This window comes from Jaculus jaculus, chromosome 3 (genome assembly GCF_020740685.1).
Source record: "Jaculus jaculus isolate mJacJac1 chromosome 3, mJacJac1.mat.Y.cur, whole genome shotgun sequence".
In the NCBI taxonomy this organism is placed as follows: Eukaryota; Metazoa; Chordata; class Mammalia; order Rodentia; family Dipodidae; genus Jaculus; species Jaculus jaculus.
In genome coordinates, this window is record NC_059104.1 from 14,628,360 (window position 1) to 14,644,685 (window position 16,326).

The 16,326-nt window shown below is 43.6% G+C and overlaps 1 protein-coding gene across 6 annotated transcripts in view; it reads right to left on the reverse strand.

Moving 5' to 3' along the window:
* Mbnl2 (muscleblind like splicing regulator 2) overlaps window positions 1–16,326 on the reverse strand; it is a 193,507-nt gene that overhangs the window by 22,756 nt on the left and 154,425 nt on the right. For 2 of the 6 annotated variants that reach the window (XM_045146356.1, XM_045146354.1), the window contains 2 exons: window positions 13,303–13,338; window positions 11,897–11,991 (listed from right to left, as the gene is read on the reverse strand). The exons of 2 other annotated variants lie outside the window; for them this stretch is intronic. In XM_045146356.1, the coding sequence (XP_045002291.1) occupies window positions 11,897–11,991; window positions 13,303–13,338 (131 nt within the window). The remainder of the gene's footprint in view (window positions 1–11,896; window positions 11,992–13,302; window positions 13,339–16,326) is intronic. 2 more of the 6 variants (XM_004651061.2, XM_004651058.3) reach the window with 1 other exon arrangement.

Sequence of the window (16,326 nt, forward strand, 5' to 3'; positions counted from 1 at the left end):
CGTGAAGTGGTATTTGCATAATGAAATTTATTTAATTGTTTGGACTTTATTGCTTCTTAAAAAGTTTTTATCTATTTTGAAGCACAGAGGGAGAGAGAGAGAGAGACAGAGAGCATGGGAGCGCCAGGACCTTTCAACTGCTGCCAACCAATTCCAGAAACATGAGCCACTTTGTACATCTGCTATCACGTGAGTGTTGGGGAATCAAACCCAGGTCATTAGGCTTTGCAGGCGCGTTCCTGAATTACTGAGTCACCTCTCTAGCCCTGGAGTTTTTTTTTTTTTTTTTTTTTTTTTTTTTTTTTTTAATGACATGCTGTTATCATTTCATTCCTCTTTGACTAAACAATGAATCCCTGGTTATCTCTATCATGTATTCCAACTGTTGATGTTGGCAAGGATCAGCAAACTCAGGCCTTCAAAGTTACAGCCTCCTGTGATGTGACTGGAGAGAAGGCTGGAGGGGGCCGATCTGTCCATGATATATGGCTGCATCATTTCTTTAAGGAGAGCCACAGTGGGGCTTGACTCTCCTCCATGAGGACCTGCACAGAAAGGAGATGCACACCCAAGTTTGGGTAATTAGCGAGTAAACATTTACTCAAGTTCACAGTAGGTGCTATGAAGAAAGACCTCACTCCTCCTGGGCTGGGTACAAACATGGCAGCCATCCTCTCCTTCCTTACAAAGCTACAGCTGGAAACCACACACACACACACACACACACACACACACACACACACACACGCACTGCCCATTCATTCTGAGCAAAGCAAACTAAGATTAGAGACATGGAGCAAGGCCTGACAACCACCAACGGAGAATTAGACTTTCCAAACTCCAGTAAGATCCACCCTCCCTCCATCTCATCAAAATGCAGAAGCGGAGGGCAGTGTTTGAAGTCTCCTAAGCAGGAAGGTCCACCAGGCAGGAGAGCTGCTCCTTGGGGCTCCTGACATTTCCTCTCCAGCTGCACAGAGCTGCAGCGGCCATTATGTCTTGGGGTGTTACATACAAAGGAACTCTACCCAACCTCTCACCATGAGGTGTAAATGACTCATGAAAAAACATGGAACTGCATGAGATCTCAATGCTTATGTAACTTAGCCTTTCCTTAGAGAGTCTGGAAATACTTTTATTAATTAAATCTCATGGCGGTCCTGCAAAACATCTGTTTCTGAGGCAGGCACGGGTCTGGTGTGTCTTGACTTTCTGACTGCTTGACAAAAGAGCATCTGCCTCCACATTACTCTCCCTAGACCCGAGTTCACCTAAGACCAGCAGTGTAGCTTCACCTTGAAACTGTTTTGGACTCAGAGGCTAAAGGCGCTTGTTTGCAAAAACTGGCAGCGTGGGCTCAATTCCTCACTAAGCATGAAAAGCCAGGTGCAAAAAGTGGCAATGTATCTGGAGTTCATTTGCAGCGACAGAGTCCCTGGTGTGTCCATTCCTCCCCCCTTCCCCTTGCATTTCTCTCTCTCTCACACACATATACTCTTAAATAAATAAATAAATAGTACTTTTTTTAAAAGTTGAGGTTGGATGGAGAAATGACTCAGTGATTAAAAGCACTTGCTTGCAAAACCTGCTCACCTAGGACCGATTCCCTATTACTCACATAGAGCCTCCCCCCCAAAAGCGGCAATGTTTGGAGTTCATTTGCAGTGGTGTGCCCGTTTTCTCCCTTTTCTCCCTCAAATAAATGAACATAAGTGATAACATACGCATGTTTGTACGTGCATGCGTGCGAGTGTGTGGAGAGGTTAGAGGCCAGAGGACAGCTTTGGGGATTATCCTTAGGAATGTCATTCAGCTCTTTTTGGGGATTTTTTTTTTTTAATCTCTCACTGGTCTGAAACTCACCAAAGAGGTGAGTCTGGCTGGCCAAGAGCCCCGAAGATCCACTTTGCTCCACTTCCCCAGGGCTGGAATTATAGGTCTTGAATCACTATGTCCAGCACCTCACATGGGTACTAAGGGATTGAACTCAGGTCCTCATGCTTGCAATGTGAACACTTTTTCCACTGAACAGCCCTCAGCCCTAAGCCATCCCCACCCCCCCTTTTTTTTTTGACCTGACTAGTAAGTGTGGGTGTCATGCTGCACGTAGAAATTAGGCTCAATCACCAAGCAACTTCAGCAAATAGCATTACCAACTACATTCAAATGCTGCAATGTTTATAGTCTGGTTTGTTTTATAAGAAGGCCCAATCTCAAGCTTAACTGTCCTACTGGGATAGACACACAGTCCTGCTTCTCTCCAAAATCTTGGAGAGTGCCATTTGGCCTCATTTGAAGCAACCAAACCCCCTTTCTGTCGGTGGTACATTAGCCAAAAATTCGCAATGCTCAGTCACTTGGCCGCTGAGACGCAGGGAGGTCTACCCAGGGTGCACTTCTCGAGGGGCTGGAGTCTGATGGTGTCGTCTTTGCTTTTTTTTTTTTGAAAAACAGCATACTTTGGACCCAGCTGCTTTTCTCCCCTGCTGCCAGGAAAACTGTGAGAAAAAAATAAAACGGGGGGTTTTGCAGTTTGATCATCTGCACAGAGACCAGTCACTTTCCTGTGTATTTCAAGAGCGAGATCTGACAGGAGCCAACTCTTCCCACACTGGGACCTTGCAGAAGGAAGATTATTTTCTTGTGAAAAAAAAAAAAAAAAAAAAAGAACACACCGGCCCTAAAATGGGTCAAGTGATGAATAGCGGGGAATGCTGAATGCCTCCTACATTGGTCTGAATATAGTCCCAACAGATGGCATTGAATAATAGATATTTCACAAAACTGAGATGTGAGATGAAATAAAATATGGCCTTACCTTTTCAGATTTCTTGGTTAGCATAGGTTAGCTTATATACAAATAGCTCTGGGGTGGTGTTCACATTTATAGGTGAGTAATGAAGTGGTATGCATTTTTTTTTTTTTTACAAATTGCTTTTAGCAGGCCAGTTAAAAACATAATATATGAGTCTAGTCACATGTAATTATTTTTTCTGACAAGATTATTTTTGAGCTTCATTACCATATACAGATCAGGCATGTTTAGAAAATGAAATGTTCTAGCTTATCAAATACTCCAATAGATGTATTGTTATTAACTATCTCAATGAACTTTTCCTAATGCTTACATGGACTTAATCTTTGGAAGAGAGTTCAGAAGATGTGAGAATGCCTGGAGGTCATACCCATGGACATGACTCGGCACTTTTTGTAGGCATGACTTAGTGCTGGTTCATGTGGTGCCTGAGACATCATCCAACTTCACCAGTTTCTAAGGCATCACATGTGGGAGCTCCAAAACAGATTCCTAATATTTAGGAGGTAGTGATCTTAATTTTCTTCCAAGCATTGACTCACAAACCAGAAGGAATTGGATGACAATTCTCCCCTCCCTGTTCAGAGACTATAATGCAGTCACTGGGGGACATTCCACACTGGCAAGGGTCTCTGACCTTGGGGACTTTGAGCTTCGGCAGCTCTGGGTGTCACTGAGGGAGACAGGTGGATACTGCACAATGGGATGGGCACACCAAACACATATGACCAATGAGGTCACCACACTGGTGTCCTCGAAAGGATGAAATTCAAGTCCCAAAATGTACCCTTCTGCCCTCTGCCCTTTATTTGGACAGGTTTGGACCATAATAGGAAAATATTTTTACATTTCTCTTTGGGTAAAAGTTATCTCCCTATGTAATAAGCAAAGGTAAGACAAAGCAGGCCATTTGTCAGCTGCTACTGTCCCAGTGTAGGCTCTTATTAAAAAACCTCCTGACTGTCTCTGCAGGCTCTCCTGCCTGGAATCCATCTGCTCCACCTTTCTAGCTTCTGTTTCCAAAACTATGCTGCTTGAAAACTCTGCAGTGGGGCTGGAGAGATGGCTTAGCGGTTAAGCGCTTGCCTGCGAAGCCTAAGGACCCCGGTTCGAGGCTCGATTCCCCAGGACCCACGTTAGCTGCACACGTCTGGAGTTCATTTGCAGTGGCTGGAAGCCCTGGCGCACCCATTCTCTCACTCTCTCTATCTGCCTCTTTCTCTTTCTGTCACTCTCAAATAAATAAATAAATATTAATGAACAAAAAAAAATTAAAAAAAAAAAAGAAACAGAAAACTCTGCAGTGGCCAGACAGGGTCTGAATGCTTTTGCTTGGTATGAAGATCTTGCCCAATTAAGAGTCAGGTGTACCCTAGAGCTCCTCCTCCCCGCGGATGTTCTGACCAATCACATGGTTGGCTCTTCTCTGGCTAAACTTTGCATGTCCCCATTATTGCAGATTTGCATGGACTTGTCTTTCTACAAGTCTAACAAGGATGGCTTAAGGGGATATGCAAAGTCCTTATAGAGTCCAGAGGACAGAGGCTGGAGGCAGGGGCTCAGGGAAGACTCAGGAGGGATGTTACTGAAGGAACTAAAGAGTCTCTATGATAGGGAAGCAGTAGTAGAAAGACAGTTAGCAGCTCAGCACAGCTTGCTCTCTCACTGTCTTGCAACCGATGCATGTGCTATCTTCAACAACAGGGTCTTATCATCTAGTTCTGGTCAGCCACCAAAAGCCTGCATTGTGTTGGGGGTCTCAGAGGCCCCCTGACTAACTCCTTGGAGGTATCCCACCCCTGACACCAGGATTTTTTCCTGTAACAATCTATGGCTTCTGGATACAGCATTATCCATCCCTACAGGGCACTTCTGCCTACTCTCTCTTTTTTTTTGATTGTATCTTTAAGTTAGGTAACCATTATGTATGTTTCCATCTGGCTTTTTCACAGCATCTTTGGTTTTGGGCAACTCTACCCTTAGCTGACAAAGTGGTAGAAAATGCTGTGCAGGCTGCTGGGGGAGGAAAGTCGTCCATGGTTGCAACTAGCAATGGACCATGCAAGCTACACAACCAACTGGTCAGGCAAGATGTGCCTACTGGTGCAATTAGGGACATGACTTAAATTGTGGGGGTAACCAACTTCTCTCTGATAAGATGTGAGGCCTGCTCCACAGCATAGAATCATGCCTGGTACTGAAAACCTAGTCAAAAGCCTATGGTTGGGAAGGTCACAGGCCCTATACGAGAGGCTTCTACAGTTGTTTGGCTCAATGGATATGTTATAACTATCAACTAACTCTAACTCTTTATGTTTATGCCTAGAGATTAGTGTTGCTCTCACCTTTGTCCAGGGGAACTTTCTGGGATGGGAGTGACTAACCAGGAAGACCCAATGACTATTGAGTGCTAAGCACCAACTGGACATCTCTATTGCACCCTGCAAGGCTCAGGGGACACTGTGGAAGTGGTCAAGGAAAGACTGTTAAGAGGTAGAGGATGGGGAGGAGAAAGCTTTGAAACGTGGTCTACTGGACATGAAGTGGCCATTGCAATTATAACCTCACAGGTACTGCCATTACATGCAAAAAACCTATGTCTAATATTGGGCCCATGAACATTTCATCACGGATGATGGAGGAAGGCAGGAAGGAAGGGAGGGAAGTAGGGACTCAAGAAACATCAAAATAGAAGTGGCCCTAGCTGGAAGGAAGAAGGGATTCAGGGTAAGGAGGATAAGGGAGGGGGGTCCAAAGAAGGTAATGGGACGGCATTATGACCAAAAATACATAAATGCACGAAAACCGTCAATTAAGCAATGGAGCTACAATTCAAAATATATTTATTTGGAAATAATTATAGAATGTAGTTTTGAAATGAAAACATAAAAGCAATTACAGTTGAGTTCTATGATCATTTAGGTTATAGGAATTTTAATCTGCATTTGGCTTTATTAGATAAAAGTTTCTCATAATACGCAAAAAAAAAAAGCCCCCAAAAAACAAAAACAAGTGTGCAGTTGCCTTCTTGTTGCCGGGTCAAACCCCTGACCAGAAACAACTTATGGGAGGAAAGGGTTTGTTTAAGGCTTGCGGATTCCAAGCTAAGCTTCCTCAAGGAGGAAGAAGGCAGCCGCTCACTTCATCATGCATCCATGGCAGAGAGGAAAACCAGCGGCACGGGCAGCCGGAGCTCCAACGGGCTCTCCACACATCTTCAGAGGGTTGGACTAAAAATCCACTGCCTCCCTTCCCCCTGCCCAGTGGCATACACCTCTTCTAGCAGGCTGCTGGAGACTTAAGTAGGAAGCTTAATCTACATTAAAAAAAAACAAAACCTGAGTCTATGGAGGACACACATTCAAACTAGCACAGCCCAGCTACTAAGACGTCTACCTTCAGGCTCTTTTTTTTTTAATGTTAAAAAAACCCACAAAACTTGTTATTGAATTGGTTCTTCAGGCAGGAGAAAGGCAGTGGAAACCTTCATCTGCAGTCAACTCAGTTCCGTGTACCAGCATCTGATCTCTCAAAACATACCCTCCACCCAACGATGGTGTAAAGGGATGCATCCAGAAAACATGGCATTCCAGTTGGGATAGTCCACAAAGTCTCATTTTCCCTGTTATGTCTTGAATTTAACCCAGTATAGTGGTTTGATTCAGGTGTCCCCCATAAGCTTAGGGGTTCTGAATGCTAGGTTCCCAGCTGATGGGGATTTGGGAATTAACATCTCCTGGAGGCGGTGTATTGTTGGGGGTGGGCTTATGGGTGTTACAGCCAGTTTCCCCATGCCAGTGTTCGGCACATTCTTCTGTTCCTGTTGTCCACCTTATGTGGGCCAGGGGGTGATGTCCACCCTCTGCTCATGCCATCGGCCCCCACAAGCTGCTCTTGGTTGGGTGATTTCTACCAACAATATGAACCTGACTGCAACACCTTGTTTGCCTTAACTGTTTCCTGATGTCTTCCACAGTGAAGAGCTTCAACAGGGCTGGTGGGCCAATTCCCATCCTGTGCTCTTTCTCTGTTCTGGGGGAGTTCAGGAAGGGAATGATGCAGGGTGAACTTGTGGGGGAGTGAAAAGATGATCACTGCTGTTACATCTGTGGCTCAACCAGCTAACTCTCCTTGGGACTGGCCCCAGGACCAACTCTCACCATCTTCATCGGACATGGTCCTGTTTCCTCCTGTAGTGTGCTGCTAGGTGCAGGAATGTGTGACATGGACCCTTGAGGAAAGAAATCTGAGACAATGTTGACGTCGACAGGGCTTGCCCTCATGTTGAAACGAGTCCTGTGCTGGAAGACACTGATTCCGCATCTCACTCTAGGTCACAGTCCATGCTCCTGGACAAGCTGTCACCTTGGTGTTGGCCCAGTGAACTGAGGTGCACCAGAAGGATCATGCCAAATTTTCACTGGGGGCAGTTGTGCCCGGCGCCCCCATTATCGGGGTGGTCTTGTGAGTTGAGTCCTCTCGTCAGCTCTGCTCACTTTTTCTGCCTGACCGCTGTAAGGGCTCGTTGTTGCTGAAGGGTTCTTCTCTACGCTTTTGCCCGTAGAATTTAAGAATAGTTTCTGCCTTTTCCTGCTCAATCCCCAAATTCTTTCACCTCCTGAAGTTCCCATGTTGTGTCTCAGCTGCTGCCCAGCTTCCCTCAGGGGCTGGTCTCGTTCACGGACTTTCACAGCCGCTAAGGTGCATCTACGCACAGCTGCCACACCAAGAGCCACAGTTGGGCAAAGAGTTCATGTTTTAAATGATTAATTCCCATCAGGTTTAAGGAGGCAGGCATAGGGTACATAGGTACCATGCTTTTCAATTTCTTTTACAGCTTTATAGAAAGAGTCAAGCTCATTTCTAAGGGCCTGGCTTTAGTAGTGTAACTCCACTATCCCTTATCTGTTTCCAAAAGAATGAACCTGAGGACCATTTCCACCATCAGCATCCCTGTAAAAGTGAGCATAAATGATGACTGAGTCGGCTCCATCCTGTGCAGTGAACCTGGTCCAGCCCCCGGTTGAATTAAACCCAAAGCTGCGCCTCAAGAGACTGCATACCGCTTTCAGCGTCCGTGTCTTAGGGAATTCCAAACTTTGTTAAGCACATAGCCGAATCTGGCGCGTAGCCTTTTCGAAACAGGCGTGGTCTCCAACTACAAGCTTTGGCAAAAACAGACTACAGTGTGCCAGGAATTGACCTAAAAGGGATGGGCTCGCTTGTCCTTGGGCCACTGAGGTGAAAGCCTGACTTCGCTGGCTGGATGATGGGCCCTCCATCACAACACTGCCAGACTGAAAAAGCACTCCGGGACTTCTGCAGGATGATAATCCCGTGCTCCCTTCGGTAGTCAGTAGCACTGCCTCGCTGAAAACGCTTCACGTCCCCTTCAAAATAATACTTGACTCATATTGTTAGGAGGCAGCCGTCAAGATGACGTCCTAAGTCAATTCCTGCCTCTACTGCATCAACGGGGGCTTCAAAGGCTCAAGGCTGCTGTACTGAGCAAGTCTTCATGCTGTGCCTAGAAACAGAAGTACTTAAGGCTCAGGCCTACATTGATCAGATCACGGATACTATGAATACGTCTCAATGAGTGCACTGGTCTGTTCAGGTATCTTATTATTCATTTTGGTGTCTTATTGTCATAAGGTATCTTATTACTCATTATTAATCTTGGATTTGAAGAGCTGATGCTAACATCAGTGTTAATGGTCATAATAAAAAATGTATGCTTTTAATTCATTTCAGATACGGGTGTCCACATTTTACATTCCCGTCCTCTGTTAGTGAGCTGACATGGATTAATTCACATTACTTTCATTTTCTTTTATGATTTTATCAAGACATTTTGAGATTAGCAAAAGCTAGGAGTCCAGTCTACAGGGGAAGGTGCCCATGCACTTACTTTAAGACTCATGGCTATGTGCTCTGATTTCTGCTTTAGAAATTACTGATAATTTTAACTGACTATACTATCATCTAGAATCAGCAAGGTCTACTGTATGGCTTCAATATATAACTAACTCATAGGTATCCACATATTGAGTTCGTAACCCGCCCCCCAATGTGGGAGCCTCCTCAGTTTGAGTGAATTTCTCTTCTCCCATGGCAACAGAATTTGTTGCTGTGAGCCTCAGCTGATGAATAATTATATTTGTGGAAGACTTTTTTGTATTTCCAGTTACAGGGAGAGGCACTTTAATACGGTAGGTACATCTGAGCAAAGCTTCTGCTATCCAACTGCCTGGGTTTAAACTCCAGCAAGTCCATTGACAACCTGGATAACAGGTAAGCTTCCAGTTTTTCCTATCCACAAAATGGGAAGGATAAACATGATAGCCATCTTGTAAAATTAAGGGTAGGAGTATCTATATTCACACATATATATACTTTCATATAATATGACGGAGTAGGAGAGAGAGTTTATTTAACACGAGAAAGCATTTAGTCATACCTGCTACATTAATGGTATGCAACAATAATCTTATATGCCAAGACTCAAAGACCTTGATTGGAACAGGAAATTGCTCAGTAAGTTTGCTTGTTATATTTTTGTTTGCATATGAATTCCCAGAGTTATGCAAGCATTTTTCCCCCATATTTCCCAAACGTACTTAGATTCTTTCTTTAATTCCAAACTACTAGTGCTATGGTCAATGACAGCTTTTACTGGAGGGTCAGCCTGAGGGTAGGATGCACAGTTTTTGCACGTGGCACACTTTGTAGCTTTGGCTTAGCTCCATTCTCCTTTGAATCATTTGTGGTTAATTACAAGCACCTACGAGAGTTGGTATATTTGACCTGACAATCTGAATCATTCAAATAAGCCCCAAACCAACTGCACTTTGTGGCTGATGCACACGGGTGGCTCTGGGAAGCACAAGAGAGCAGCGCTGAGCATGCGGAGAACGCCGCTCTCTCTGTGGACTTTCATGACCTTTTGCCTTGGGCCTCACACACAGTCACAAACCTCAGGCTGTCTAGCTCTGTTCCTCCTTCCACAAACGAGGAAGCTGAGATCCAAGGGGTTTTGATGATTCACAATTCCCATCACCTGATTCCCATGAACTCTGGACGATCACCTGTCACTTCAGTCATTAGCTCAATCTCCGAGTTTCCTATTCTTAGATGCTAAAAGAAGTTTGAAGTCCCATGGTGGACACTTTGTTCTTTGAAACATGTAAAATACTAAAATACATGAAGAATATCCTATCTGAACATTCGTGTTTGCAATGATTTCCTGTGGGTTTTAAGTTGCAACTGGGCTTTTCTTGTGAGTTTCTGTGCATCTGGCTTACGTGGGTCCTGGAGAATCGAACCTGGGTCCTTTAGCTTTGCAAGCAAGTGCCTTAACCGCTAAGCCATCTCTCCAGCCCTCTTGTGAGTTTCTGGACACTTTCTCTTCATCATTTATGCGCCATACTCCAGTAGCAATTACTACATCAAACAAGGATCTCGGATTCTCCAAGCTAGTCACCTGCCTGCCTGCCTTTTAGTTACACTGCTTTTGACCGAATCAGTTAAACTTGTTTGTTCATTTTTTTTTTTTAATCACACCCTGCTTTTAAAATGATAGAATTTAGTTTCTGGATAACCCATGTCTCCACATATGCAAACTAAGCTTTTCTTCAAATACTGTCAAACAATCCTAAGTATAAGGACAAAAACAAAAAAAAAACGAAAAAAAATACACCTCATAGTCAACTTTTTATAATATGTGAAGAAATTTATCCTGTAATTTATCTTTCTTAGAAGAGATCTCTAAGCATCAGAAACACCAAACATGTCATCAAGGGTAGTTTACCCCATAGTACGGTACTTTAATTGTGGTTTTCCTATGAAGGGATTTGGCAACCTGAGTTGGATCGATAAACACCTAAGCCTGGCTGCAGGAGGACTTAAATGTTAAGCATCCAACTATTCTATGAGGATGAGTGAGTGAGCAAGTGAGAAGAGGGGCCTTTAACCCAACACTGAAGGACAGACACTCCTCTCCTAGCCTCTGCTTAAAAAAAAAAAACAAAACAAAAAACCAAAAAAACAAAAAAAACAAAAAACAAAGAAAAGAAAAAGCAACAGCGACAAAGACCAAACCCAGTCTCCCCTACTTCAAAAACTTATTTGTTTGCCCGTTTTGGTAGAGGCATGGGAACCGAACCAAGGTTCCCCAGGGGCCAGGCTGGTCTTGCCTATCGTTGTGAAGACCTGAGGAAGGGGAGAAGATGGAGTTTCTGTTTGCCTCGGCACAACACTAAACAAAAAATGCAAAAGGGTTCATCTATGAAGGGAAGGTCTAATGTACCCGATTGCTCTTTCCAGATCTAGGTGAGCATGTACATTTGGTCATCTAACAGCACTCTTGTGACCACACAGTAGGAAAACAGTCAACTGGCCCTCACTGGTGACAGTCACGCCCACAGTCCACAGGCACATGCATTAAAGAAGGTCGGTAACTCTCCGAATTGCTGATATCCAAGCACTGTGAGCCCAGGGCTGGGATGCTGGGGCTCTCGGACGGCTTGGTTCTCAACAGACTGGCAGTGAGGCTAGAGTAAGGGCACCCTTGCCTATCGCCAAGCTCAGCATGGATGAGAATTATTCAGACCTCAACTATGATCTTTAGCAAACAGGGTGCAGGGGGGGTGGGGAGGACGCATTTTCCTAAAAGGAGACTTGTTCCCCCCACTCCAGCACAGAATGGACGAAATCAAAACAGAACCGGTTTTGGAACACCCAAAGGTATGGTTCTACAACCTTCCTGTGGTCATTTCACAAACCACAGCCTGAGTAAACGCTGGAACTAAAAGAAACTTAAGCCTGTCAGGTTAATTACACAATTATTAGGTACGAAAACAAACAGGGCAACACAAAACAGCTACATCATTATTGGCAGTAAATGTTAACTCTAAATAAGTGCAACCTGGCCATAAATGCTTGCTATAAAACTAATTAAAAAAAAATTTGATGGATAAACATGAAAAAAAAATTCTCGCCGAGAATTTTTTTTTTTTTTTTTAATATCAGCACTCATTTAGAGTTTGGGATTTGTGAAAGAAGGCTTTAAAAGGAGCAAACCTGATTGGCTGTGGCTGTTGCTGCGAAGGGGACACTTGTTGCAGGAGTTGTTGCTGCAGAGACAGTGGCGGACGTAGCGCTGTGCATCATGGGTACTTTCAGGAGGGGAACCATGGGAGCAATGAACAGGAGGGTGTAGCATTATGGTAATAGAAGTGGTATTTTGGCATGGTGAATATCAGAGCAGCAAGCCATCATGGGTTAAACCAGCAGATGGCATGCAATCACAAGTGCAAAGCAAGAAAGCATGGGAGAGAAATAAAAAAGGGAAAATAGCTTATTACAAGTACAATTAAAGGAAGTTTTAAAACACAATCAGTGATTCCCAGAAAGGCCAAAGTAGATTACTTTGGTTGATGTATTTAGTTATAAACATTCTTTTTTTTTTCTTCTAACAATAGATCCATTCCCAGTTCTGAGTGAATAGTGAATGCATTAATGACTGTTTCTAAAAATAGGATAGGTACTATTCAATGAAGTAAGAATATACCGTAAATACGTGTAGAATGATCATGAAATGTAAAGTGTCAAGGCTCAATATGCAGGCCTCCTTTGGAATGTTCTTTTGAAATTAGCTGTGGTTACTTTGAGTTGATTTTGTTTTTTAAACTTGAGGTCATTTACATAAATTAGAATCGCAATAGACTGTGTTTTCTTTTCATCCATAAATAATAAGGCAAAAGAAATGGTCTCGATGTTAAAAGTCAAACACAGCTACTCCAAAGTAGCTGGATCATTTTTGCCAGCATGTATTTTTCTGGACTCTTGAGTGAGACGAATCCATATGTCCTAAAGACAGACTTTGGACAGGCAATGAATGTGTGAGGAGAGCAATGTATATTAAAATTTCACATGTAAGGGAATGTGGAGCTACCAAAAACAAAAACAAAACAAAAAAACAAATCATCACAAATAAGTAAACATTTTTTTTTAAAAAGATCATTAAGCAAGGCAGTTCAGACATTTGATTTCAAAATACATCCATGTGTAATTTTTTTCCAAAAACAAATAATTCTGGGAAACTCTGATAACTAACACAGAGCAGAGAGGAGGTACAGCACACCACTATGAAACTTTCAAACACTCATGAAATTAGCCTGCCTCTCTGGTTTGTCTTATGCTCAACCAGGAAAAAAAAAAAAAAAAAAAAGTAACTTTCAAAGAGAAACAAAACACAAATCATTAAAAAGTGACTTGTACTGTGGTTTTCTGTCTTCGTAGGGATTGTTCTAGGACAAGAGGTCACATTAAAGCTGTCATTTTCTTAAATACACAAGTATACCTTACATGTTCACTCTAAAGCCAAATAAGCCTACAACATTTTTATCATCTCATATAAATTTCAAACAAGTGAAGGCATTGTACATTATATAAAAGACAAATTAAAAAAAAAGGTTGAAACCTACCAATACTGGTAGCGGGAGTCATGCACAAAACTGACCCTGATGCCATGCAATGGTGGGTGGAAAACGTGAATAAAAGGAAAGAAACAGGTTAGCGGTTTAGAGTTAACATTCAAAGTGAGATCGAAGCACAACCAGAAATCAGTAGGGTTAGTTGACACAGTTTCTTAGGGCCGTTCACATGGTCAGTAGAGACACAAATACATTTGACTTATTTTAAGCCAATAATATTTCAAGCTCACTCTTAAGATTCCTCTTTGCGTTCTTTACTCATATACATTGACATGATTTCAGTAAGGAAGACAGGTGATCATGCCACAGTGTAGTCCTTCTAAGACCTTAGTGCATTTTACAGACATTACCAAGTTAATTCTCCAAGGTGGAGAGCAGGTATTTTACAGATGAAAAATCTGAGGCATCGTAACTCCTCCAAGGTCATGCATAGTGTGAGTCAAGGGAAAAGGGCTATAAATAGAACTGTATTCTAAATCCAGGTCATATTTTACATCCTGTAGAATGCACTCATCTTACTGCATTAGTCTATTGGATTGTGAAATATTTTGTGTGAACCACTGTATAAAAAGAGTAACAGTAATTAAGATTTCATGTCCTCTAAATCAAAAGCTTTCCGGGCAGGCAGGGAGATTTTAGGTTACTACTTGAATGCTAGTAACATACACTGAGGCTTCTGGAAGCAATCTGCCACGCATGTCTGGGACCTACTTTCTGCTGTGAGACTTACTGTGATAAAGCAGCAGTTCCTAGTGGTGAAATCTAAATCCATAGGGGCAAAATTGTGCATAAATGGGGCTGATTTAGGACCTAGGCTAGAGATTTTTATCATGATCACTTCAAGATGACGTTTGACTTATAAGGACATCTCAAGTTGTATCTAAATGGGTGGGTAGAAGAAGGGAAGGGGACTTGAGGCCTTCCTTGGGAAGAGATGCCTTATCTGTGGTGGCCTTATGAATGGACACGAATCACAGGACTCTGACCATGAATAATAATGCAGGTTGGGAGGGGATGGACCAGCTGTTCCGGGAGCTTGGAGGAATCATCCGTTCCACTTCTCAGGATGAAAGCCAAGGCAATGCATGAACTTAATAACTGATGTTTCTGTGTCAGGGGGTAGTTTTTAGTGAATGTAGGTGTATCCGTTTGTTTCAGAACCACCTTCTGAGATATTAGATGCAGAATGTGAAAACTATAGATCTTTGTTTACTTGGCTAAGGACTTCACCCGAGAGTCTTCTTGCCTGAGACAGAAAACAAAGGCCATTTCACTGGGCTTCTACTGGGATCTTCAACATGCATCCAAGTTCCATACACACACACACACACACACACACACACACACACACACCCTCCCTCCTCCTTCCATGACACCATCTCGGTCTCTAACTCTATCTTTCTAATTTCCACAATTAACTTCTGGAAACTTTCTCTGGTTTGGTTTTCCTTTTCACTGTAATTGGTGTAAATTTCTTGTACTTTCATTGACTGTTCCAGATCCATACAATATTTCTTAGTGATTATCTATCTAAAAGCTACTTTCTTTCCTCAGATTTTTGCACCCCTTCCCATATGCACACACGCGCATGCACACGCGCATGCACACACACACACACACACACACACACAGGATTTCTGTCCTTCCCTGAAATCTCAGTGTATGTTGGAGTTTTCCCAGTTTAAGCCTGGGTCTTTTTCTTTCACTTGGGACATCTTTGTGGGCATCCTGAGTAAGTTGGGATATCTCAAAGCTGTTAGTAAGCTGACAGCCTCTGTATTTTTGTGTCTAGCCAAATCCCTTCCCTTCACTTGACTGCTTTGCTGGGTCCCACAAGGGTCTCCGATGTAACACGGTAAACTGTTCTTCCCGGCACCACATCCTTCTGCACACCAGGAAGTACCTGGCCGACATCACCAGCCCGTGTAGAGCTCCAGCCTGAACTGAAAGTCATGTCTGAGCCTACTTCTCCTCAGTAAACAGACCCACGTCTAACTCACCACAAGCCAAAGTAATGCCGCCTTTGGGGCGCACCTATCTGCTTGCCCACTATTTGTGCCACGTGTCAAGTCTCACTGACCGTGATTGCTGGTCCTAGCTGCGTGGCAACACTTTCCCTGGCTTTTCTGCATCCTGCTTAGTCCACTCTCCACGTTGAGTCAGACTCGTCTCCCTGGCCGGAAGGATCGCCCTGAGGATAAAGGTCCGGAGGACCCCTGTCCTATACCTCTGTTCCCCAGGATCCATCGAGATGAGCCTGCCACTGATTTTGGCTGAATGCACGGCACTTTAAATCTATTTCTGAGCTTCCCACAGCTGTCCTCTGTCTAGAATAATCTTTAGCTATCCCCTCCCCAGGTACACACGACTTCTTCAGAAAACTGTTCAAGTCTTCCTTTGCCTGTCCCCGTGCCATCTAAGTCAGCCTTCCATCTTATCCTCATCAAGCTCTTTGCCTTTCCCTCATTTCTAGTACTTTCCTTTGTCTGCAGTGCGTGTGTGTGTGTGTGTGTGTGTGTGTGTGTGTGTGTGTATAGCATGTGAATGGTATGTACATGTCCTGTGCACACATGTGTGAAGTCCAGAGGAAGATGTCAGGGATCTTCTATGGCTCTTCTACCTTATTTCTTTGAGACATTTAGTCCCCTGTTGAACCTGGAGCTCCTTATTTTATATCTGATTTATTTATTTAATTAATTAATTTGGGTTAGACTGGCTGACCAGTGAACATGATCCTTGTGTCTCTTCCCACCTCCCCCAGGGCTGAGGTCACAGGCCCGGGAATGTGGGACCATTCTTGGCTTTTCACTTTTTATACGGATGCTGGGGATTGGACTCAGGTCTTCATGCAGCAACTGTTCTTACCTTCTGAGCCATCTCCCATCTCCCCAGACCTCATTCTCTCTCTCTCTCTCTCTCTCTCCCCCAGGCTGACCTGGAACTCACTCTGTAGTCACAGGGTGGCCTTGAACTCACGGTGATCCTCCTACCTCTGCCTCCCGAGTGCTGGGATTA